The sequence below is a fragment of the Ischnura elegans genome, chromosome 3 (genome assembly GCF_921293095.1).
Source record: "Ischnura elegans chromosome 3, ioIscEleg1.1, whole genome shotgun sequence".
Taxonomy (NCBI): domain Eukaryota; kingdom Metazoa; phylum Arthropoda; class Insecta; order Odonata; family Coenagrionidae; genus Ischnura; species Ischnura elegans.
The window spans coordinates 29354592-29381853 of NC_060248.1; the positions used below are offsets into that span (position 1 = coordinate 29354592).

General features: G+C 43.1%; 1 protein-coding gene across 1 annotated transcript in view; it reads right to left on the reverse strand.

The window, feature by feature from the left end:
* Positions 1-4564: 4564 nt before the first annotated feature.
* The window catches only part of LOC124155154 (nucleolysin TIAR-like), a 458155-nt gene continuing 435457 nt past the window's right edge, over positions 4565-27262 (reverse strand). Inside the window, exons 4-5 of the mRNA XM_046528871.1 lie at positions 18041-18136; positions 4565-4777 (exon numbers count right to left, since the gene is read on the reverse strand). Coding sequence (XP_046384827.1) covers positions 4565-4777; positions 18041-18136 — 309 coding nt within the window. The remainder of the gene's footprint in view (positions 4778-18040; positions 18137-27262) is intronic.

A 27262-nucleotide genomic window follows, 5' to 3' on the forward strand; every position in this document is an offset into this window, starting at 1 on the left:
CGCTTACCATAAAATGCCAACTAACGGAAAATCCCTTCATACTTTCACCGCTCACTCGGTGTTTCAAGTAGAAGATAAATTTGAATAGTTGAGGGCTTACGCCCTGACATAAAGACAGATTCAGGGCAGGGAGGGGGGCCGTTTCATTTCCTAGGGCCACCTAACACATCGCCGATTTCAATTTTGGGGTCTCACAAGGCTGTAACCAACATTCGGACTCGGGACCCGGTATAGTTAATATACTACATTGGAGCATCTATGGGAACTACTAGTTTCACGCTAAGCCCAAAAAGTAAGGAAAAATGAAGTTCATAGAGGCGCTACAATACTCTAATTGAGAAAAATCATTATTGTAGTATTCCACCGATTAAAGTAGGTTTCCATGGAGCACTAAAGAAATATTTTGGAAGCCTCCCTTTCCTTCAAGCACTGTCCTCTTCAATTCACTGTTACGCCTACTCTCTTTCAATCTATCTAGAAATCCTATTCTTTTCCTTCCCCTCCCTCGTTTACCTAACATTCTACCCTCTAACACCGTTTTCAACATCCCCTCCCCGCTAAGTACTCCCTTCATCCATATCTTATGTATCCTCCGTATCTACTCTAAAAGCTGCCTCTCCTCGCCCACCATGTCAGGAACTTCGTCGTTTCTCCTCCTATCCGTCCACTTCACCCTATCCATTCTTCACCACACCCACATCTTGAATGCCTCCTGTTCTCTCTCGCCCTCCTTCCTAAGTGTCAACGTTTCCGCACCGTTGAGAGCTACACTCCAGATCAAACTCTTCACTAACCTTTTCTATAAACTACAAACCAAAATTTCTAGTTAATTGCAGCTCGGGCATTAGGAATACCCAAACGTTCGCAAGAGCGACAGCAAAATAGGGGAGGGCAAAAACATACATCCTCTAAAGGGGGTGTAAATAAATAAATAACCCCCATCATCCTCTAAACTGCCATCAACCACCCGCCCTTCCCACCCCCTCCCAAAAAAAGGCAATATCACTCGTTGGGCTCCCCAGGCCCGCCCATTTATATCCTCCGCCTCCGGATACAGGCCGTGCAATTCTTCATCTGACAACGACCCCAGCCTTCCACATACCGCAACCCTCATCCCTCAACGGTCTAACCCCGCTGCCTCTCCCAGACTCCGAGGAACACTCCAGCCTATAACCTGTCTGCTGGATGGCGCGGAAGACACAATGATGCCTCCCAAAAGTACCCGAAATTGGAAAACTAAGTTAATACGCCTTCCGTGAAGGAAAGCGAGCATCTAGTAGGTGAAAATGATATAAAACAAAGAATCATATGCAATTACGAGCAAATAATTGCCTCCGGCGGATTCGACGAATATTGTAAGCAAGTTAACGCCGCACAAAGAAAGAGTACTAGTTATTCTCACCTTGCATTTCAAATGCAACTAACACGGAATCATAAAAAACAAAGTTACTCTAACCACTCTTAATGCATGTGATATTTAAAGATAATAATGCCCTGAAAAGAATTAAAAAATAAATTATAGTGTAATCTCATCGCCGTAAAACTCAGTAAAACGCTCGAAAAAGAGCACTGCTATCACTAACCCGATGAATATCTTTCTTTCCACAACTTCATCAAATCCAAGGGAGAGCTCAGGACACTAACGATAAAATTAAGAGAATTTTTCCTATGCACCATCATAGGCACAAGAAAATCCATGAAACATATACCATATACCTTTAAATTCATTAACATTAACTCCTATATTAAACGGGTAACTTGTTCCTGGCACAGTCACCCTGCACTAAACCAAGTATGAAAAATAATAACAAAAGAAAGAGAACCTAAACAGGCTTCAGTAGTGCGAGAAGTGAGTGAGATAGACGAGAAGGAAAAGGAAAAAACGATGAAACCTGGACATGGACAACCAATAAATTGTTACAAAAGGTGTGAATGGGATAATAAGTGGTTGGAACAAGAACTGAATAGCGATGGTAATGTTCGAAGCAGGGAGAATACCAGGAAAGCGACGGGGGGAGGGAGTGCAGGAAGAAAATTAACTTGGATGAGATTTTTGATTGAATCATTAATCGGGATAAAAAGTAATTTTGTTTTCTTAAAATTTTACTGGCAGCGATATTTACGCAAACAATATGATTGAAATGACGATAGAAAAACATGCTACCATACATCGTAAATACTATTGATTCCATCAAAGCCTGCGCTGACCGGTGAACCACCTTGAATATCTCTAAAAAGAAAGCGTGGTCTCCAAGAAGAATACAAATGATTCTGGATATGGTATTTATATTCACCTACCTAAACCGACAGATCATTTTTAATACCTCCGCACGAGGGCACGACCCTCCTCACTCTTCCCTCAACCCCTCGGGGGCCACTCGATGGTCAAGCAATCTCGTGCACGGCACAATGGGTTTAAAGGGGCGGAGAGAGAGAGAGGCCCCCGCGGGGGCCGACAGATGAACATGAGCAGCGTCCGAAGCGAGGAGAGAAGATGAGCTGCACTGCCCGAGGGGGTGGAGGCGGGGACGGCTTGGGAAGGCCCGGAGGCGGCGGCGTCGGGCTGGAGACACGGGCGGCCGCCGGATGAATTCAGCGCTGTGTCGCGCGCGCTTCCCAGGGGCCGAGAGGGGGCAAGGAACCAGTGGGGGCGGTGGGGCCAGCGGTCACACCGCCCCAAACTCGATTACCGCTCCAAATGGGAAGTCCCAGGGCGCGTGGGAGTTGCGGGAAAGACAGGGGAGGACCGCACGGACAAGAGAGCTGCTCACGTCCAGTCGAAATGGAATCGGCCGCGATAGCCCTCGCAGGGAGCCGAGGGAGTTGGCAGCGACCACCAGTCACAATGGGCGACCCTAAAGAACGGGCATTCACGCGCGAAATCGATACCAAGTGTGACTCACCATCTCCATTTATTATCCCGTTTAAGTATTTCATTTATTTCGCGAAAGAAAACTTCAAGATCAAATAAAGAGCCGACTAAAGAGAGGTGTTCAGAGGCTAAAGGGTAGTGAAACTCGAAACATTCGAATAAATGGGATTTGAGAAGCGAATAAGATGAAAGATGCGAGGTTCCATTAATTCGTTGCTAATGCTTTTACCAATGAACACGATTGATACTTGCACCAAGGTGGTTACACCCAGTTCGGATTAATAAAATTCTAGTTGAAATTTACCAATGTATTTCTTTGACAGTGCTTTCAATGATAATGATGAGGTTTGGGCAAAAATAGGCGGAGATCCGCCGTATTTATGTATTTCCTTGTGTATAATGGAGGAGAAACTTCTCTCCCAGTCAATCCCTCTGGATACACGCATACGATGGAAAAGGAGTCGGGGTATCGCATGCTACGAGCAGATTACTTTTCCCGACGCTTCTGGGCTACACTTTCTCCTTATTTTACTCGCAAGATTGACAAAATATCAAAAAAGGCATGCATAAAGACATCAGGAGTCGCAACACACGGTTCATTCAAATAGAACACTACAAAAAAGATTTGCAATGAAAGCAAAGATAAAATAATTATTGACCAACGGAATACAAATTTTATTCGCCGCGGACAATTAAGAGATACTGTACATTTTTCATGAACATAGCGGTAAATCGACTGAGACGCAGGTGTTGAAAAATTAAGCTCGTTCTAATGCATTCGCAGCTAGCCTATCCCAATGCAAACATCCTATCTCGCATAAAAATCGTGGCCTGGCATAAATTATCCACAACAATCAGGCGTAATCATTCAACCATTATGTATCCAGAGCACACACGGGCTATTTGAAAAAAAATACTGAACAGAATATATTTTCTCCTGCGGGGTAAAGTGCATCTGTTGCACACATTAATGCTGGCTCTGCTACTCCCCGGACACTTTTTTTTTGTCCTTACGCCGTCCCATAAGTTTGTGGCGGAGTGGGGGGGGGGGGGGAGAATCAGAGAGCGTTCAGCTCGGGTTCGAGGGCGCGAGACAAACGATAGGGAGGAGGAGAGACCCAGGGGGGATCCGAGGAAAAGCGTGGGTGAGATGGTTGGGGGGGGGGGACAAAAATGGGGGCGATAGCAATGGCCCGGAGTCAATCTGGCAAGCGGCAGTTTATTAAGGGAATCCCCAATGGAGGAAAAGGGGAGAGAAATAAAGAAAAGGAAAAAAATGACGCGGGACATTTGATAACGGGTTGAGGCTGAGCAATCAAATCGACCATTTTTGGCTTAAGGCCCATTAGCCGGACGTTAAAAGCACTGACCACGCCGGGAGACAAAAAAATAAAGAGGAAGATGAAAGAAAAGCGAAGGCAGGAGAGAGAGAGAAGTGCGCCCATAAATAGCGTTGCCAACAGAGAGGGGGGGGAAAGAAGGCACAACAACAGCGCGGAAGAACAGAAAACGACGGCAGTAGCTCATGCGGCGAGGGATATGAAAAGGATGCCACCTGTAAATAACCTCCGTTTTGTACACTTAAAAAAGGACGGCGACCACTGGCGACGATTACTCCTCCGGCTCCTTTGGAGCCCGAAATAAGCCGAGGACGGCAGATAGATATTCGCCATCTTTTCGGCAGAGAGAGGGTCAGGCGGACACGGGAGGCCAATAATACCGCCGCCCACCACCAGCACCCCCGAGAAGCATTTCCCATTTGCTGCTGCCCACCCCCGCGCACCACAACCACCCTGCAGCATCACCACCACTACCCAGAGCACCATTGTGAGGCCGGGTGGTGAGTGGGGGGTAAGATATTGGCCAGAGCGACGCATAACCCGCCTCCGAGGATGGTGCGACCCACTAAAGTAAGGGAATTGGATGGGGTGGGGAGAAAGGGAGCAAGTGAGAGGAGTGGGTGGGGAAGTCGGAGACGCGATGCTGCACCCTTCCCAGTCCGTGTGCGTGGTTCCGCGGAGAAAAATTGCGGAGACGCGGCAGAGAGGAGAGGAGGAAAAATAACAAACTTCTCCCACGCACTCATAGAAATATTACTCCTTCGCCGGAGTGGTCCAACACTCTCTTCTTCTCTCGAGCTTTTCTCCCTCGAAACGCCTCTCTCCATGATGAACCCAAGGAAATTTTATCATCGAGCCGAGAGCATCACAACAAAAACAAAAACTGACGTGAAGAGTAAGTAAAGGTAAAAGTTAAAAAAAGCTGTAAAAAAAGCTGATGCTAAGGTAGTATATTTGCTGCAACATTTTTTTTCTTGTAGAGACGAAATTTCTTCGTGCAACCCACATTCGATCACTCTGTGCGTTTCTGCTAACAAAAAGTAATGGATAAAATATAATGAGGCAAGTGAAAAGCACTAGTCGTTCGATACGGAGCATCTCCCTTTTCGTGGAAATCGTCACAACTCCAGCTCAATCGCTTCTTTTTTTTGGTGATTGACTGTTCGCCTTAAATTTCTGACATCAACTTGATATTTTGAGAGGTTATAAACTAGACCCTGAGGAAAATTTATCTGTGTCTCAAACGTGAAAATTTTACCTCAGAATTGTCTCAAACGTAATATTATATTTGTGCTAAAGAAATTTAATATAATATTTATATAAGACACAGTCTCAGGCGTTCCACACTTTATTCTGCTAACAATATTATTATTAAATGAAATAAAATAACTAATAAATAAATAATAAGTTATTTTATTTCGTTTAATAATATTTATATTAAAGAAAAAGGCAATTTTTGGCTTATGTCACTGCATATACTTTAAAATTTTCAAAATCATAGCGTAAGTTTTAGCGGAGTAATACACGTCACCAATAAGAGGAAAATACGACCGGTCTAGAGAGAGGTTTGGAAGTCCTGTCTAGGACTTGCTCCAATAGCAAAGCGCATGACCCGCATTGACCAAGATCAAGGGAAGGTAAAGCAGAAGAACAGGCTCGAGGGATGGATCGGTCTACAGAGCGCCCTTCCACTTTATCAAGGCATAACTCTTTCGCTCTGCCCACACACTTATCATCTCCGCAACTGCCCTTCAAAGCTGGACAACTGCCCCCCACCACCATCCATTCACTCTGGCAGTTTTCACCTTAACTCCCCCCGCATCCGAGCTGAAAAATACCCGGCAACAAGAGAAACTCCCTCCTTCCGTCATTTCCCTCGACGTTCATTTTCCGAGGGGGACACACTAAAGATGGTAACACCGAGAGCATCAGAAGGAGAAAAATAACGGCAGAAATACAAACCAATCTCAATATTTATCGTGAAAATATGCATTACAAATCAAAACTAGTACGTAAGAAATGGATAATTCAAATCTCCATGTCGAAATCGAATGAAACCTCAAACTTACGGACAAAAACGGTCAACGAAAATGAGCACTTAGCGGAGCTGTTTGTAAGGAGGTTACTAATTAAAAAAAACTTCATTTTTCATTATTGATTTTCCCACGAATGTATTATAAAGTACGATTCTTTCAAAACTGAAATAAATGCTTACGTACAAAGAATCAAATTCGAAAAAAAAGGGTTGGAGACAGTAAAAATAATGTGCCAATAGGTTCGAAAAGTTATGCCAGTGGTGTCTGCAGAAGAACAAAGAGTCCATAGGATTGATCCTTTCATCAACAGCAAGATGTCCGTAACTGGAAGTGTTCGTAAAGAAGAGCTTCGATCCTAAAGTGAAAAAAAATCTTTTTCTGACTAATTAAAAACTGGCCCTTAAACAAGAGGCATCCAAAAGTGAGAGGACTCCGAACGCAGGTGTTTCACTGAATGCGAGGTACAGAGATTAGGAAAATCGAATTAAAGATAGACATTGGTTATTTGATGCACACGCAAGTAAGAACTGTGCACTCATGAACGACATTACGATTCCAAAGCTTAATTAAAACATATTTCCAAACGACACAGTTCGAGTAATTAGTGAGTGAGAGTGTACCTAACGGACTGCAGCTCAAATCATACGAGAAAAAGCATTAACTACTTTTAAGCTGGCTTACTGAGATGAATACAGAAAAGAAGAGCGAAATTTAAAACTGATAAACTGAGGAGGAGGCCCCCGCCCCAATTACAATCATCTAAAAACGGAATGAGAAAATGACTCGACATAAAAATATAACGAGAGAGCATCGCAGTTCAGCACGTAGATCCTACTAGCCTTCATGGAAAGTCTCCACGAGATAAGCAGCGGATATGGAGTCACAGGGAAGTGTGAGGAGAAAGAGAAGAGGACAAGATGAGGAGTCCACCCTGAGAGATCTTCCAACCCCATCACAAGTCCTCATCACGAGAGCCACTCATCCTCGCTCACGAAAGACCAAGACTGCGGTAAAAAAAATGACCAGCCACGAGGTAAGACGGCGTGGGAAAATAACTTGAGTCAACTGCAGGTGTGACAAAACAAGATAAAAATACATCCCTGCTCACAGCAAAAAAAGCAGCGGAAGCATAGAGGTACAAGAGCGTACATTATTAAGCGCTTCAATTATTGGATTTCATCAACCAACGAAGGAAATTATTGATGGAAGCAGAAATTTTTACCACATCTTACACAATTGATGTCTTCCTGCAGCATTTTATTACATAGTTTTTCGCCTATTTCAAACCTCACGCCTTCAATCCCTATTTCCATTATTTCACAACGATTCCTCACTTACTTAAAATTAGAAAATCATAATTAATTGAGTTCAGAACCACATAAAGAAAACAAACCGGGCGAGGAGAATAAATTGTGTAACAAAAGAGGCTTGCCTTCACCTCTCCCTCTCGTTTCAAAAAGCGGAGTCCACTTCACATTCGAAAAAATCATGCAAGAAACTTCCAGAAGAGTAAATACAAGCAATGGTAACGAAACCCTTGGGTCGGGTTCGCGGGATACACTCCTGAGGCGAGGACTATAAGCGATTAGCTTTTCTCCTCTGCCCCCAGAAGGGGAAGGACGGGAAGGAACAAGGAAAGGAGGCGCCACCGCGATAGGAGCCCAATGACGCCTCCAAGGAAAGGACGGGGAAGGAATGAAGGGACGAGGAATCCTGCACCGTCACAAGGCGGGCAGGTCCTACCATCAGCGAAACCATGCGTACGCAATTGATATTCTAACGACCTTAGAGGATTATTCTATGAGGAAGAATAATCCAACGATCAAATCGTTAGATAGTAAATACAAGCAGTCGCAGTCCCTTGGAATTATTCAATTCTCTCTTTTGCTATTGCTCAGAGCGAGTCGGTTTGCGTGAGCCAAATACGATTTTAAGCCGAATAAATTCCGGAACCGCATCTGCGTTTCGTTATTCTACAATAAGTACTCAATATTACGGGAGCAATTGTACAGGCGCCCGAAAGGCTGTTATGAAATCCTCGTACCCTCCGAATAACATGGATTAACGGAACTCTTAAATTCTCATTTTCCTTAGGACTGTTCCCATTGAAAGGCGTCTCAGTGTTTCAGCAATTCCTCCTTCTTTCCCTCGTCTCTCAGGGGCTCCTCTTTCACCCACCATGCCAAGCGCCCTCCTCCCTCACCGTCGCACCTGCAGTTGACCCTGCAGGGGAGGACCGCGTTGCGACTGCTGCCCTTGCCCGCATTGTATTCCTCGTAACCATCCGGGGTCACGCATGCCGCGGCCCCGCAATGTGCCGTCGCACCCACGGGCCACCTCCCGTTCATTTGCGCCTTGCTTCCGTCCAACGCCCGAGTTTCTATCTCCGCTAATGCACTCAGCCTTCTTCTCCTTAGTCTCTTTCCTTGTACACCTTGTAAGTTAACGTAAAAACTACAAATATTTTTTTCTGTCTTCCTTTAGGGCTTCACGCTTGTAGTTAACGGTCTTCGTGTTGCTTTATTATGATTCAGTTATTTGGCTACAGTATTTCTATTTATTTAAATTTGCCATATTAATTTAAAAAACATTTACCACATAAATTTTCCTTATTTTTTGTTTGTTTTGCACCCACATTATCAGTAACACAATCCGAAATAAATATTCTCATTTATTTTGAATAAATAACTCTATATAAGCTAAGAATTGGGGGAGGGGAATTGGGGGCCACCTGTTCTCCATTTACTCAAGAATAAATTAAAGGATAATATAAAATCTTTTATGGCTGGATGGATTTCAAAAATCCTGTAATGTTTCTGCTGATAACCACCATAACCACCAAGGCAAAAATTTCGTTTTACATTATTAAAGAACCCATGAGAAGAATAAATCCTTAAGTAAGTAAAGAAAGGAGGCTTTTCAAAGGGGAACATTGCGCAGTCGCTCTGCAAACCCATTCCGACGGTTGGAATCAACTCAATAGGAAATGTGGGGCAGGTGAAAAAAATTAAGGGTCGCAAAGGATATCGCCAAATTTGCGGTGCAGGATCTTTTTAAGACACTGAGAGCCAAAGACGGCACCTTTCACCTTTTCCCGTCTCGCCTAGGAGCAATTAACCTAAGACTTGAAGGTTTCACATTTTCACCTTCCGCACTATTTTTTCCCTGACAAAATTCCTCCTTTTGTCCTCGTCAACGAGCCCCGTTGAAACTGAGGAATTTAGAGAGGACTCCGTGGGGAGGGGGCAGCACGAAAGAAGATGGCCGACGCATTAAAAAAAAAACAAAAGAAAGGCAATTTGCGGCGAGGGTGGGCGGGCGGCCAGCATTTTGGGGGAAAGAGGCGAGAAGCTGGTTACGGAGATGCGACAGATGGGAAATTAAGGACGCGACTGTCAAATGAAGCGGCGGTTCCCTGTGTCACCCTTTGGCGGCCTTAGCATTTCCCACAGCACAGACGGGGACGAAATAATGAAAGGGTTGTAAATCTGACGGGAAATTACGGAGAGGAGGGGGTGGGACGTCGATACGGTTGAAAGGGAGGAAGGAAAGCGCGGCCTGTCGATAGAGTGTGAAATGAAAGGAAAAAAAAGGTCAACGAAGAAGGCACGGCAGCGGCGGGGGAAGGGGGCGGGGGAGAAGGTGACATTTCAGACACCGACGCTGTCCTTTGGAAAATTAATTCCCGACGAACCCGCAAAGGAACTGGGGTCGTAGAGAGTCTAACTCAAGCCCCGGCCATTTAGCTGCGGACCTGAATATTTCTTTGGCGGGACAATGGGAAAAGATAAAGTAAATGAGGGATGTATAACGGTGTTGTAATAGCTTGATCAAGTTGGTGATGCAATAGATCGAAATATGGCCAAAGAGGATCCAATTATGTAAAGACCTACTCACTGAATAACGTTACATTGATAAAGTAACAGAGATTTTAAAGCACCGAAATTCAATTCATATAAGTTCGTATTCAAGATTAAAATAAATATCCTGACTTGCCAAAAAATACTGGCAGAGACCATCTCTTTCATTTGCACGGATAACTTGATAACGCTTAATGACACTGACCTAACCGTTAAAGTAGCCAGCCATTAATTCACCTATTCATTTAAATATTAATATTGTTCACTCGGATAAAGATGGTACAAATGATGCCAATTCTGTATGGTGCAAAGGATAGGAGACTAAGAAATCGAGCCTTATTATCGCAGATTCAATAAAAATCAATGCACAAGGGAAAATTGAGGAACATAAAAACACGTATAGTAGCCCCAGAATATCAGGGTCAATTTTAGACAAGAAGGTGAGCACTCTTCAATGAACATGAATTTTGAATACCGACATTTATAAGGCCTTAGCGACTAATCTGCTCCCACGCGCTGTTATTGCTGAATCACGGAAAGGCATCTTCCAGCTGCCCTCGAAGAAAAGGCAATCGCAAAAAGGGCTCTTCCCAGCCCATCGCCTCTTTTTCTCAACCCTAGAGATCTGTCCCCTCCGTCCTATGACTCACGTGCGAGAACCCACGATTCCTTTAGCCCACCGGACACCTCAGAGAGGATCCGAAAGGGGAGAAAGGAAGAGGAATGTGGCGATGCTCTTATGATGGCCGAACGGCACCTATCGACGGTCCAAATCTAGCGTTCTCGGCCGTCAAGGTCTTCAGTGCCGGGGGGGAGGGCGGACGACGAGGGTGAAAATCGTTTCTGGCCGCATGCCTTTCCTTCCCTTGGCTTCGACGCCCCCCGGAGGCGATGCCGACTTCCCCAGCAATTCCTTTCCCCCGTCGCAACCCGGACAATTCCTCTTCAATTCTCACACTCTGAGCCGGAATCTTTTTTGTTTCCAATTTCTCCTTCTTCCCCAAAGCCTACCAATTTTACTGCCGAACCCGAATCCGATAATGCATATCCGATTCGCTGTCGCCCACGTCGAACTTTTTCGATCTTCCCGTGTCCTCTTCCTCCGAAGCCTACGTTTTCCCAAAATAATATTGTCATGGCGAAGGGAAAAATGTATTTCAGGCCCCGAGGACAAATGCCAAGCTGCCACAGAGGGCAATGAGCAGTTTATTCAGGAGAAGTACGAGTCGGCGATAATGAAAATCATACGGAAAAGAAGTGAGAAGATATTTGGAATATCTACGAGAATAAAAAGAAAGTTATGCCGAGGCAATGCTTCTGTGGAAGAAATAACCTAGTGTCGTGTTACATAGAGAAGAAGACGACGAAGGCATAAAATTATATCGTTCATGGAATTCGAAATAAAAAGTCCCACCTCTGCTTCTCTTTGCACACACTGCAGGAGTTGGGCTTCTCTGAAGTTAAAATACGGAAATAAAGATCAATTCACAGCGAATTTAAAAAAATAGAATCTTCACTTTTTAATTAGTGGACCTTGAAATGCTAAAAGCACATACTTGATCTCTATCTCCTCTTCTGGGAATGTAACCATGAAGTATTATGATGATAACATAAATTAAACTACGAACCTTACCTTTCTTACCACTCTTACAATACGTCGTAAAACAGGGGTGATGCTGATTTTAAAAGTAATTCGGGGCTATAAAAAGCACGCTACAAAGAAGAGATTATAAAATAAATAAACACAATAAATGCATGCACGAAAATCAAGGCAAATAATAACGATAACTGGTTCCGTCTAACGATGAGTCGCATAACCTACTCTTGAGCATTACCATTAACAGAGATAAACAAGTTTACAAGAAAAAGGTAAGGACAACCCAACGCATATAAGAAAAGATAAGTCAACGAGACACAGCGTTGAATATATCCAGCGAAACCAGAGGTGAGTCTCAACTTCTTAATTACGGGAGTTAAACGGGCAAGCAATAAACTCGGCCATAACTGTGGAATTATTTGCTACTAAAGCTGTAGTGTTTTCTTTATGAAAAAACTTCTCGGAAAGGAATCATACTCATACAAAGCAGTGAACACGCTTTAGAAACCAAGGAAAATTTCCCGTGAAAAATTCCCTCCGTGCTAAATTCAGTTATTCTACGCCCTGGCGCGTACTTGCAAGCTTAATTTCCGTGGAAATCCAAAACAGGTACAGGCTTCAGCCGAAGTGCTGGGAACAAAATAGGAAGGAACACAATTGTTTCCGGTGTTTATTCTGACCTGGTATAAGGGACAATTGTAAATAGTAACAGAGGAAATTCATTTGGACCAACCATAGATTGAAGCCCGAGCATAATAAAGTGAAATTTAGAGTTAAATGTTCTCGTAAAAGCAGAAATAAATGTGCTTTCAAACATCACAAACACCCCGATGAAAGAACATGCCATGGATTACAAGTGATGCAATATTTTTACAAAACTGAGAATATTGGAAATGATATAACATGATTTTTCCCAAAAAAATATGATCCTCCTGACAATTTCCTTGCGCAGAATCACAAAACGCTCCATGTAAGCCTACCTCAACCGTTAGAATATTTTAATAGAAAAAAAGAAATTCGGCTACATCAGCTAGTTCTTCGATCTTCACCTTTAGCTAATTTTTCCCTGACAGCTAGACTGAATGACAATTTTTGGGGAACCGCCTTGTAATTTATTTTCCAAGATTTCCAGATTTGTAAGAATATTGCATCAGTTGTAGTCTATCCCCTTCTATTTCTTAGAATATCTTTATAATTAACTGCATCATATTTTTCATTTTATCAATATTTTTTAGACATCCACTGAGCCGCTTCCCTCTCTTGTTCAATTGCAGGTCATTGCCGTTCCAATGTGCGGTGCGTGTGACATGTTCCTACATCGGGGTCTTCGTGATTTTTATAGCCATTTGATATATTTCCCAAATGACCAGGCATTTCATTGATTTCCCTAACTGGTTTTTTTCTTGTTCTGAAAATACCAAAGCCCAGGAAGGGTTTTCGCGCCCGAGAAAGAGACTAAAGGAAGCATTTGCGCACCATATACACATCCGCGGAGAGGAAGCGAGACAAGAAGAGGGACGAAAGCAAGAGAGACAAGAGATTATTAGGAAAAGAAAGAAGAGAGTGGGGGGCGGAGCGTATAGGTTGGAGGGGGGAGGGAGAAGGTTCGAGTGCAAATGGGATTCGGGGCGAAAGGGCTTTTGAAGGGGAGGCGCTGAGCAAGAGATTAAGTTCGGGCATAAGAGTGAGACTGGGGCGGTTGGCAGGGGCTGACACGGAAAAAGATTCCAGAGTAGGACGGGCCCGGAGAGGTGGCAGCGGGGGTGTTGGCGTCGCTAGGATGAGCCCCTATGGATGGAGAGGAGGGTTTCGTCGCGAGTTGCCAAGGAAACAGTCACCGTGAAATTAGGAACTTAGATTAAATCAACTCCCTTTTTTTTCATTCGCCTTGAAGCCGAAGGGATTCGGATCTTCCGGCAGACCCCGACCTCACCTCAACGCCGACGGCCTAACACGCACACAAACACACCCGTAGAGAACCGCACGAAATAATTGAAAATAAAAGGACCTCAAAATCCCTCTCTTTTTCCGAATGAAAAAAAATACATCCGAAAAAAATGGACAAAAAGTATCACCCCGCCACCTCCCTCCTTTTTCCACGCCTCCCCCTCCCCGCTCCTCGGGATGCCTGCAACACGAACTGAGGGAGGAGGAGATGTGTGTCGGGGAAAAAAATGCCTAGCGCTCTGCGTCGCTTTCAAAAAGAACTTTTCCTATTCCCAAACCGCAGCCCCAATGCAAGCCTCTTCTCGTTTCTCTTTTTTTCCCTTAAAAACATCGCGGATACACGAGGCGGGATGAAAGGAAAGCGGTGGTCGCCTTCTCCGCGTTGAAACAAATCACAGTGGTTTCCTCGGCGTAGGTGCGAATTAACAAAGTGTTTTTGAATCCACCCTGCGGATATGTGAAATGCACCAACAAATTAGAACGTGATAATTTGTTTCCCGGGTGCAAAAAAAATGAAAAAAAAAAACAAATCAATGCTGCAACGACCAAAACAAATGATAAACCGTTAAATGCTGTCATCGGCAGACACCCTAGGTCGGCAACCTTTACAAATCAGTGGAATGCATGTTCATGCTTAGGACTACTTCATCTTAATTTTCATGAATTAAGTAAATTAAAACAATCAACTCTCTACATATGTGTCCTGCTTATACACGAATTAAAATATTTACTGACCATTTTATGAGTAAAACGCAGCGTTTGATAAGAATAAATTTAATTTCTACACATCCCATAACCTACAAGTTTCATCTCCTAGAAAAATATGCAATTGAGCTCGGCATCAAAAGGAGGTCATTCCAAGACCTCCACGCCACCTTCATTATTTCAAAGAAAAAATTATGGATAGTATACTATGCAATAACGGCAAAAAGCAGGGATAAATAGAAAAAACGGATGGCACTCACAACTCCACAAAGACCACTAGACGTATACAAATTGGAACGCGGAAATTAGCAAGCGGTAAATGAAGGCATTATGTAAGTGGAAGCAATTTGGCTGACGGACATAAAAAAGAACGCCAGTATCGCGAACAGTCGTTACAGAGAGATCAATGGGAGTGAGTATCTAAGAGTAAGTACGTGTATACTTCCAGCTTTGGTGAATTTCCTCCCTATTTCCTGCCTGACACGTCTCGGACGAGAAGGAATCGCGGTACCAACACGCAGAAGAAACGGCGGAAATAGATCCCATTTGCAATGCGCAATTCCCGGAAGGGGATGACGGCTGGAAACGGGGCGTGGGGGACATTAAGGGAGTGAAATTTTAGAAGAGAAACTCGGGTCGCAGTCTGAGCGGGAACGAGGGATTCCGACTACTCGAAGCCGACGGCTGGAGATTGCACTCAAATCCAAGCTCCTTGAATAGTGGATACGACGCTTAAAGAAGAAAAAAAGCCACGAGAGAAGACTCAATGCACATGCATCACGCGAGGTGACACGTGCTTGAACTCGGGGTAATAGATGCCCTGCTATAATTGAGGAGTGAACAAAATAAGTAAACTATCGCGTAATCAGATTTTAAGTGCAACAGTGGCAAACGCAAAAACCTTTTATTATTATCAATAAAGTATTCTACCGATTACCGAAGGTTTCCATGGAGTACTTAAGAACTATTCTGGCAGCCTCCCCTTCCTTCAAACACTTCCCTTTTCAATTCCCAATGAGACCTAATCCCTTTCTTTGTATCTAAAATTGCTATTCTTATCCTTCCTCTCCCCAGCTTACCTAACATTCAGACAATACCCTCTAACACAGATTTCAACACCCCTCCCCGATAAGTACTCACTCCATCCATACCTTCAGTCTCCTCTATATCTCATCTGTAGAACTTTTAGCTCTTGAAAAAAGGCTGAAATATCAACTTCGCCGTCCACCGTCGCCGCCATGGAAATACATATTCTTAATCATAAAAATTGCGAAAAGTGGTTCATCATTCATTCCCAGACATTCGACGGCTTTCTAAATTATGTAAACGACTGCACTTCGGTTGGAGATTGACACTATCATCGAGATCTTTTCGGAGACTACTTCAAGTTGTTCTTTGCAATGAACAATATATTACAATAGTTGGGTGGAATAAAAAAAATTATACATAACATTTACATATTACATAAGACACGAGTCACCAAAATAACTTGATACCTGAGAAAATCATGTTAAATCTTTATCTCAATATCCAGATCGTGTCAACGCCGGCCGTCAGTGCTCGTCCTCCATAGACGTACGGTTATACTATCTTCAGCCATTTTTACAGAAAGTCTTTCTGTAACACGGCAAGGTGCAGTAAAGTAGAATAGAGGAAGATGTAACCGGGACTTAAGAGAAAACATGATCACTAAAATTTCACATCAGTCCGCTTACGCAGTTAACACGCCCCACGAAGCAAATAAGAACCGATTCGGAATATCCGAGTTCAAGTCAGTTCTAGACGAATACCTATTCTTCGCGTCGTACTTACACTGCAATAACGTTAGGTAACTCCGCAATGGTACGCATGACCCTCTGAATGGTAAGAAGGCTTTCGGTGGAATATCTAAAATCCATCAACAACCCAAAACTTCATTAATTGGACGTAATAGGACGAGACTCAACGCTCTCAACCGCTCCCAAGAATTTTACAACGCGACAAGACTTCGAGCGTGAAATGGTCGGCGGTGCGGAGATCGAGGGGAGCAGGGTGAGTAAGGTAAGGGGGAGAGCACCCTTTTTTAACGTCTTCCCTTTCCGCCCCACCCTCACCGCCTACGCTACTTTAAAAAGCTGTGGCGCGATATTAATGGCTCTAGCCGCGAGAGGAGCACCCTCGAACAGTCGAGAAGGATGGCTGCGACAGGAATAGGGGAAAGGGATGGGCGAAGGTGCAGGAAGATTAGAAGGGAGAGAAAGGAAGAAAAAGTGAATGAATAAAAAATAGCGAATAAAAAGGGAAATTACTATTTAAAGTTTCCTACGCAGTGAATTTTGCGAATCACCATGCTTGTAACCCCTCCCCCCCCCCCCCCCCAAATTTCACCTCCCTCTTCGATTACCAAAACGGCCTATTTCCTCACATTCAACCATTCTCTTCCTCCCGCTCCCCGTTTTATCAAATATTTTTCTCTCTGACACGGTTTTTAGCATCCCCTTACCGCTTATTACTTTCTCACCGCAAAGCCACTCTTTAAACAGCATCTCCTCCAACAGTCTCTTCTCCTCGCTAACCACACCCAGCACTTAGTCGAGCCCTTTCCTCTCCAGCATTGAAAGTTGTGGCAATAATGCATAGAAACTTGTCATCATGGTGTGTTTTAATGTAGCAATCTTTTCTAAACTTATATGGTCGAAATCGGTTCACAAATACAGTTATTATGAGTGGTGGTTGAATGTTCGCAAGAAACGTTTTTGTTCTTGGAGGGGATATATTTTTAGCAAACGTTTCTAAACTTGTCCCGTCGAAATCATTCTTCATATTAAATTCACTCATTCTAAGAAAAAAAACTTACCTTCACTATTCACAAGCACACTCACACTTCGAAGGTTCCATTGATTTGACGACACTTACCTCAGCGTAAACGTTTCCGTACCGTATAGCGCTCCACTCCAGACAATACAATACAATACAACACTCCTACCACACTTGCACGACAGAGCTCTCATTAGGTCTTTCTTTTACATGTTAGCTGAAATAAATCTCTTTCTTATGTTACTAGTGCTGTTTCCGTATCATATGGAAAAATGGACTCTCAAATCTCCCCGAAAAAATTCACAAATATGGCATAGGCATGCTGGTTCTCATGAATTAATTCTTTTTTACCTTATAAATTGGCCAAATTTCTTAACGGCATACGACGAAGCACCATAATAGGCTCTCCGACATATATTTCTGAAAATTAAAACTCCAAGTTGTCAATAATGCCCTCCTCCAACAAAATGCCCCTTCCCGAAGTGATATTCTATTCGTCACATTGCATAACAGAAAAAACTATTTTCTTCCGCCAAATATATTCTTGGTATATTTAATTAGCTTGGTATAGGTATTCAATTAGCTTGGTGCCATCGTCAGGTGTAAAATAGGTGTAATAAAAGATAGTTCTTAATTAGAGCGAGAAAATGTTGAGAGTAAACAATTATTTTTACCAACAGAAGACTTCATTTCGGCCAATACTAAATGGGTTGACACATAAAATACGAATAGTTTTGGCTAACCATCTCCCCACAAAAAGACAAAAAACGCCCTATTTTTACCACTTTTTGTCTTTTATGATGGCGGAAATCATTGCATCAAGACCATCATACTATCTCCTCCGCACTTTCACAGTTGAACGTATTAAATTTTTAGAGAAAGCTTACCTTTTCCAGGAAGACCCTCTTGTTCATGGCCGCCAGCGCCGCAGACGCCGCCTGGTGATCGGTGAACTCAACGAAGGCATATGGATCGTTACCGGGCTGTTAACGAAAGAAGGAGAAAAAAAACATTAGTAAGAAAAATCTTAACCTTGGCAAATATGAACCTGTAACCTTGGTCAAGAAAATTGTTGAATCCAAACTCAATGCCTCATTCGTACGTTCACAAATAGGCTTCAAAAATTTCACATCGACCACATGAGTAATACTAAAAGATGCATATAGCGTCTACCTAGCATCCGAGCATAAAACGTCCACATTTCCATCACGCATACAAGACATGGCTGCAACGAAATGAATCAAACCCTGCGCATTTCAACTTAAAAGCGAACGCAATAATGGTTTTAGTCGTCCCTGAGAACGATACTTCATAACATAATAGAGATCTACAGCAAGAGTCTGAGTGCAAGTCAGTGAGTGGCCGAGGTGATTCAGGAGATTGCCCCACGGAGGGCTTGGAATACGTGGAGGACAGTGAAGGCAATTTTCTCCGACGCCTTCGAAGAAAAGTTGGAGCAACGACGCTGAATGGAGAATAGTGCAAGAGGCAAGCTTCTTGAGCGTTCTTTGTTGCCGAGGCGAAAGTAAAGCTTTCAGAGATCACAAGAACCTATTCGACGAGTCTTCACGTCACAGTAGTATTGCGTTCTTAAGTACGTAGCTTTCTAGAAATGAACTGCAATAGAAAAGAGTACGAACGGCGTAAGTCAATAAATCCAAAGGATAGTGATTTTTTATACCTCAAAAGATATCACAATATCGATAGAGACGAATACGGTGCCAATCCTATACCGGAAATAAAAGCAACATCTATCATTAAAAGGAACAAAAGGGTAATGAACCGTTCGTCAGGAATACATCGCCTAACAATTGAATCCCTGAGTATATAAGAGAAAAGTCATTCAGTTATTAGTTATTTGCGGAATTTTAAGTTATGCTAGACAAAAATTCTTTCAAGATGCAAGGATACAGATTAAACTAATTAGAAATTTGGTAAATTAGGGGAAAAATTAAATTTCAGTTGAAAATGAATCGTTCAAAGCAAAAAAATAGTATATTGAAGACCCATACTTGAAGCTAAACATGAAGAGACGAAATTTATGCAGAGATGAATTATTTTACACATATATCACAGGAAGATTTGCTGAATTAATACCTATTTAATTGGGTACAATGTCTTGGCGCAATTAAACATCGCCTTTCTTTTACCTAACCTTCGATGGCCCTTCCTTGAAAAATTTCATTTTCAAAAAGCGTCCCGGCCATCGAAAGCAAGCAAGATATGAGTCGGAGGTAGAACTCTATGACCTGACCGATTCCAGCAACGCCCACAGTGGGACATCGTGACCGGAGCATTACGGGCGGATGGAGTGTGGGTTGGATGGGCCAGACGGATTGTCCTTACGAGAGAGAGAGAAGGACGAAGGGCCCATTCCCTGGCCATGCATGCACAAAAATCGCTCTTCCACCTCAATTTTGCATGCACGTTGGCGGAGGTGGGCGTGGGAGAGTTCGGCGAACGGGATGCAGGGCAAGCGGCAAGGATTCGCATCACACTTTTGGAATCGGGGGGAGATATAGGGCCGAGCAGAGAGCCTTCCGTTTACCACGCAATCTTCTCCGCCCGCGTCGACATTCACCCCTTCATCTGCCTGGCCATTCCCCGAGGAGCAAGGGGACTGCCGTCCTTGAGAAGCTTGATTTACGTCGCCACTCACGGCGTATTTTAATTTGATTCGAAAAATACCCGCGCGGCAAAGCCTGCATAGCGATTCATTCATTCCCAGTACATGAATCTGTATCTCTGCACTCGCCAGGACTAGCATTGAAGAGTTATAATTGTATCAAAAAGATTTTATAAGATCTCGAATAAATATTTCGGTTAAACACTACAATTATACCTAATTTCCCCGCGAAAATCAGATAGTTACACCGTCAGCGACCCGACGAATTTTGTTATACCATTTCAATACTCAGTGAGTGGTAGTGTACGAGGTCTGTTCAAAAAGTACCCGGAATTTTCGTTTCTTCAAAAAAATATTCATTTATTCGTCTACATCAATGTGGTCCCCTTCAAAGTAGTCCCCCCCAGATATAATACACTTATGCCAGCGATTTTTCCAATCTTCGAAGCACTTTTGATATTCACTTTTTGGTATGTCCTTTAGCACTCTCAGCGATTCTGCCTTTATTTCTTCAATTGAGGAAAAACGCCGTCCTTTCATGGGTATCTTCAACTTGCTGGATCGTGCTTGCGTGCTGGATCGACCGGAGCGTTCGTCATCTTCAACGTCTTTGCGGCCATCTTGGAAACGCTTATACCACTCTTAAACACTTGTTTTCTTCATAGCAGACTCACCATAGGCTTTTTGTAACATTTCACACACTTCGTCTCACTTTATTTCATTTTTTACGCAAAATTTAATACAAATTCTTTGACTCTTCAATTCTTCCATTGTTTAAACAAGCAAAAATCGCCGAGCTCATAAAAACACGTCGAACCTTAGCGACTACCACAGACAAAGTAAACAGTGAATATGGCTGAAGATTTTATCATACTTTAGGGGCATGTACACCAACACAATATAAAAAAATTTCGACAATCGGACTCTCCAGACCCGCGAAATTTAAAAATTCCGGGTACTTTTTGAACAGACCTCGTATACAGTGCCCAACTGTGATTCCAACCCCAGGTGAAAATGCCTCCAGTCTTTCCTCAACTTCACTCCTTAGTGCCCACCGTTAAGCGTTACATTGGAAACCAGGCTTTTCACCAGCCTCTTCGGTAAAATCGGGCATAAGTATCCTCTCATCAGATCCATCCTATTCTTGAACGCCTCCATTGCTACCGCAATCTCTTCCTGATTTCCTTATTGGCGTGCCCGTTTTCCTCTAACACACTGCCCTAATAGTTGAACTACCGAGAGAATAACAGCGACAATAATCGAGAAGAGTGGTCACCCTGCCAGCCCGCTACGTGAAGATCCTCACCCGGGGGAGAAAGGGCAGTGACGTATCGGGTGAGAGGGAAAGGAGAAGGTCGAAATCTCACACACCATAGCGAGTGATCGTGTGTGAGAGCTCGGAGTGCATTGGGAAAGGTCAAGACCCTCCATCAAGGGAATGAATCGCCCCATTAGCCGTATGGAATACATGTATGGGAGAGCGAGGGCGAGAGGAAAGAGTACGAAAAGGGGATTCGGCTGCTTGGAGCGCCCATTGGCCTCCTCACATCCATGGCTGAAGGGCCCCGTCGAGAGAGGGATTGAGAGAGTTTGAAGAAAGGGAACGCTGTTGGCTCCCATGGGAGAGAGAAGAAGGAATAAGATTGTTCCTGGAATGAGAGAGAAAAAATGCAATCCTCGCATAAAATTCACGCAATAATTCGATCATACTTCGCCTACGTACTCTAAACTAGGTTACCATTGAGTAGGAAATTGTTGAAGTTGGAATTTGAAATAGAATACTTCCGAACACAGTAAATATCCGTGATTCCCTAAAAATCCACAAAATTGTATGGATTCAAACTCCTCATTGTGAACTGAAAGGGGAATTCCAATTTGAAAGGGAAGGCAGAACTTAGTAATTCGCAAAATATTCTATGTAAACATACCCTAAACAGGAGAATACTTGAATCACAATAATATTTCTAAATTTGGAGGATAAAATCAGAAAAATCACTGTATAAGTAATATGGCTTAAAATTGACTTTCAAAATACTTGACCAAGTCCATGACAAATGAGAGAGAATGAAAAAAACTAATTATAATAATAAAGGCATCGCATACGTGCGTATCAAAAATTCCTTCCACAAAACAGATGCCTTATCCTGACTCATCACGTCTATAAGACATCTTCACTTTGGTGCTTTCGTTGATCATAAAACCGTTGCCGTGCCGATAGAGAAGGCTCTGGGGAAACGAACCCATTAGAATAAGAAGCGACAACAAAATGCAAATCATAATCACACTCTCACGATTACAATCCTTTAAAGACTCCGATTGCCGATAACTACAAGATACCACATCACAGACTTTTGTCTACTTGTGATTTCAAAATTAACCGAACGATAAGAAACATTAGCGGGCTAGAAGTGTGCAGTGGCTCGAGGAATATCAGATGCATTTCATCAGAATTTAAAATTATTTTTTCGATGAATTCGTTAATTTTTTTCCGAAAACGTACATAAATTATCAATACCATGATAAAACCTACTGTAGGGCATTCACAATTCAGGAATGTGTGTCATCAAAAGGCAATGGTTCGACGATCAAGGAAAAAAATAGGACACTGTTGAAAAAACTAGACATCTGCATCTGCGGCATTATTAAATTAGGATGTTTTTTATTACAATATTCAACTACATTTTAATAAATTATGGACATGCTTATTTCAAATTATATTTTTTAACTCTTTACAGAATTAGTCACAGTTCACCACAAGATATCATAAATACCTATCTTTTGAATCAAAATTACAATTTCGCGATTTAAAAGACGCAAAAAAAGCAAAATTTCTGGAAAACAAAAAGAAGAATGCAACAAGAGAAATGAAGGTTCAAAAAGAGATATGGAAAATAAAACGCCATGAAGTGCCGACCATAAATCGCCATAGCATCCAGTCTTTCGGAAGTGAAGGGAAAGGCAATAAAAGACGAACGATAACAAGGCAGTGAGGACATCAAAAGCGACCGGCGGAGAGCGGGTGTATCTTCGAGAGAAAAGCATGAAGAAATACACGAAACAATGTTTACTCATCTCCGTCCTGTGAGAGAAAGAGAGGAAAGGGCATTGCGGGAACTGGAAAGGCAAGATAAAGATCAAAATTAAATTTGAGATTAAAGCCGCCAGGGAGCAGAAAAATTGTTTGCCTCTTCTGCGACGAGTTGGACGACTTTCCTTGTCTGTGCGAGCGATGATGCAGGGGCGGGAGGAGTGGGGGATTAAGGTTTGCGGAGTCAAAGGAAGGATTGGTGGAAGGTGGGGGGAGAAGGGAAGGGACCGCGGCATAATGACATCCGGCCGGCGAGCTGCTAATAAGCCCGGAGGGTCTCGTTTGTCCGGTAGGACAAAACAAGCGGGGAAAAAGTGATCCTCAGCCCTGCTCTCTCGAAAGAAATAAAAAAAGACGAGCAACAGCACCGAACACGAAGGAAGAGAATCGCAGATGGTGGAATTAAATTAATTATCACTCCCATCATGAGGAAAAATATTATGACTCGCTCGACAAGCTGACTAAAGTCGGAACGCAGATTATAATAAACCCACTCATACATTGTATAAAAGTAGCAGCATTCGAGGAGAAAGGAGCACTCCAGGCAAACTGGAAAAGTTAGTATATTTTTGGGGACAGCATAGAGCTGGCACCTACAAATTTTCACAACAGATTTCCTATATTCTAAGAGGTAACAACAAAAGGTTAAGGTAGGTTGATATGAAGAATTTGGAGAAACACCTCAGCCTGCCCTTCAAACATAAGCAAATTTCTTCTGCAATTTACATATAAACGTATTCCATTTCACTGTATCAAAAAATCATATTCTCTTCCTTCCCCGCTCACCCCACATCCTACCCTCTAGCATAGTTTTAAACATTTCTACACGATAGGTAGGTACTTTACCTTATCCTCCCTAAGTTGTCTCCCCTGACCCACCATGTCAATCACTTTTTTGTTCCTTATACTCTCCGTCCATAATGACTTCTCCATCACCTTCTAAGCTCACATCTCAAACGCCTTAATCCTTTTCTAGTCCTCAGCGTCTGCAACGTCATCACAAATTTATCAAATATATGACATCCCTTCAGACGTGACTTTTGATAAAGTCGCTCACAATACAGTGAGGCACAGTTATAAATCTCCGCCATTCATTTAATAATCAGGACTCGGGTTTAGGCTGCTAAGAACCATTTTCTACCCAGAAAAATAGCTCAAAATGCCAACCATCATTCGCTTTCGAAAGGAGTCACGGGGACATATCCACAAATGATGTCGCCGCGGAGATTCGCCCACGCCAAATGACCGACTGGTTCGTGGAGGGGGATACCGGGATCCGAGAACCGCCATCCCCACACCTACGTGGAAGGCAAACTAGGAAAGGGTCACTCTCGCACGGCTAACTCGGGGCAAGGGCTGGTAGCGAGGGCTCCCACGACTCCATCGCCCCCAACCCCTTCAACGAGACCTCACTGCCAAGCTGGAAAGTGCGAGCGGTGGAGAGACGCACAAAGCATTCGGATTCCTCCGACCAAATGGAAGCATGTCGTCGTCACCCCCTCGTTCCCCGCTACTCCTCGCGACGGAAGCTACATTCACCACCACGCGGGGGAGGGTGGGAGGTGGGAGGCCGCATGCCCTTCCCACACCCTGCATCCCCCACGGGCAATCACACGCGAACCCTCCCCCGCGCACCGCCTTGCACTAAGTGCTTGTCAGCCCAGATGTCCAGTCAGCCGCTTCCATCACACAGCGCTCCCGCTGCAGAGGCAGTGATCGGTAAAGGAGGGCTTCCGACCCTGAAAGACACATCTGACCGCTCACTCACCTCCCTACCCCAGCGAAAAACATACACAAATGTATGCGATGGTTAACAACAATTTTACTTCTTGTATCAAAAATAATGATGCGTGTTGCCTACCTTGTATTCGATGTTTAAAATACAAATTAATTGTGTGAATATCCATAAAACTAAATGTGTCACGAACAATTCTTGAATGACTGAAGCATATGCATTTATAAAGAAATGGCACCGTTGCAATGGAATTCAAAGCGAAAAAACAGCTAAATTTATAATTTTTCGCCGACATTTCGTGAATATTATTGTAAAAGGCATACTCGATACACGATAATACATGTATCACAATAAAAATGGTGCAAGTAATGTAAGTACATATTGAATAGAAGAACTGAGTGATTTGGCACACAATTGTGCACTAAGTAGGTTACACATTGTACACGATTTCGGGCAAAGAGATGAATTTTACAAATTTATGCGCATTACAAGATGTAGAACAACTTGCACAGAAATAAATGCATACGGAGAACGGAGTGTATCGAAATCAACATTTTCACTGGGGTAGTCACCGTAAAGACAGGAATTGCTGTCACCAACCCCCAACAGAACATATCTCGACCAACTCTCTCGACCACCATTAAACACTCCAGGCGCTTTCATCCGAGCCCCAATCACCCCCAGTCGCCACACGAAACAAACCCTTTTATTCCCAATCCATTCGCAAGAGAGACACGGAGCAGTCATCCACCCACAATCTCTCCCCCGCAGGCTAATGGCTCCTTATCGACACCCAATTCCTGCCGCCATCCGAGTAATGCGCGTGTTCTAAGCTGTCGCTGCGACTACTCCTCAAAACATGCTAGAGGATCGCGTTCGTATTCACCTATGGTGTTCTTCAGCCTTCAGATGCGCAAACGCTGGAGAGCATGATAAATAGGCCAACTGGTTTGAATTATGTGTTTTAGAAATCTCAACTTCACTTTTCAACAGAATTTATACTGTGACCTTCGAGATTGGAATACGAGAATACGTATAATCTTCAAAAGTGGCAGTAATGCGTGAACGCAGTGCTCAGAAGGAGAACGAAGTATATTGTTTAATAACGTGAAGTTTACAATAATGATTCATTTTTCTCGCACAACATAGAAATTCAAAGGCGAAGTAGAATTTATTCATACGTATAAACCTTACACTTCCTGAAATTTATCGGTACAGTATTAAGAATTTCCAAGATTTGTAAACGATATTTCTAGAAAATTTAGACTTACTACATACATGTTCGGAAAATTCTTATAATTTTATTAAGAGACGCGGTTCAGCAAAAATCAGTGCCGTAATTGCCCCCACCTCTGAATTGCGAATACCTCACAGTAGCAGACTATTTTTCCGGCGTCGTATATGTCCGCTCCATGGAAGTTTGACCGTTTTTCTGCAATAGCATAAAAATGCAAGTTTCCAGAGAGGGAGAATGGGAGAGGCATAGCTTCGCGACAGAGAAGAGCATTGGAGCACAATGGCGGTGCTGCAGGTGGTGCAGTTGGAAGTGCAGCGGAGGGAGAATGCAATTGGGACGAGAGCCAGCGGCTGATAATCGAGGCACCCCGAGAGGAGCAGGGTGGGAATCGCTCAGCCACCCCTGGAGCTGCCGCCCCATGACAATCGTCTGCAACCAACTGAGTCGATCTAGGACGTCAGCCAAAATGACCTCTCGAAAGGGACCAAAACAACCTGATGCAATGAGCGAAGGCAGTGCGATCTTAGGGTGAAGGTAAAAGCCTCCAGCCACATTACTCAAATACAGCAACGGGCAAACAGAGGTTAGAGCGATACACAGCTTCTAGACGAATTACGTTGCTAGTGAGTCGGAGGCTGGTAGGCATAGATTGCTTGAGCAATTAAGAAGCCATATCTTTCAGAGCGACATGGAGAACATTTTAGAACATCTCATAGTTTCTTGGTGCGACGGAAACTATAAAATATGAGCAATATTTTACCGAACGGATAGGTGTACGATTTCGTATTTACCCCGAGAAATCAAGGACTTCTATAGACCTGTATTACATAGGCCTCAGAAGTAAAAAAATTCTAATGCACACCTCGTTTCTTTTATTTTTACGTTAACGGCTCATGGCCTAACTCTCTTCACGAAACGCCTGTTTGAGGGGGCCCGCGGAGGTGTATGCAAAAACGGATTATCACGCCCATATCAAATAAAAGATAAGAAGCATAAAAATTTAAAAATTCAAAATTAATGAAAATTAAATCTTGCATGAGACATAATTTATAAGGCGAAACCATGCGCAACCCGCATAAAAACTTAACGATTCAAGATACAATGCAATGAACAATTCACCTGAAAATTGCACAATAACCACAGAAAAGTATAAGTCTACGTCATTCAATAGCAAATGAACGTGCAACAAAGAACACTGATAAATTATGATACCCTAAACTATGATCAATAATTGTCTCTCTTCTTATGCATGTCTAATGCATAAGAAGAGAGACAATTATTGATAGAATTTAGCACTCAGCGACAACATCGCGAGAATTTTTTCATGGGAATGATTAAAAACATTTTAAAACCGCGGCCAAATCAAAGGCGCACATGAAATCATCACTTTATATTGATAGCGCATCTCGATTTTAATGCGGAA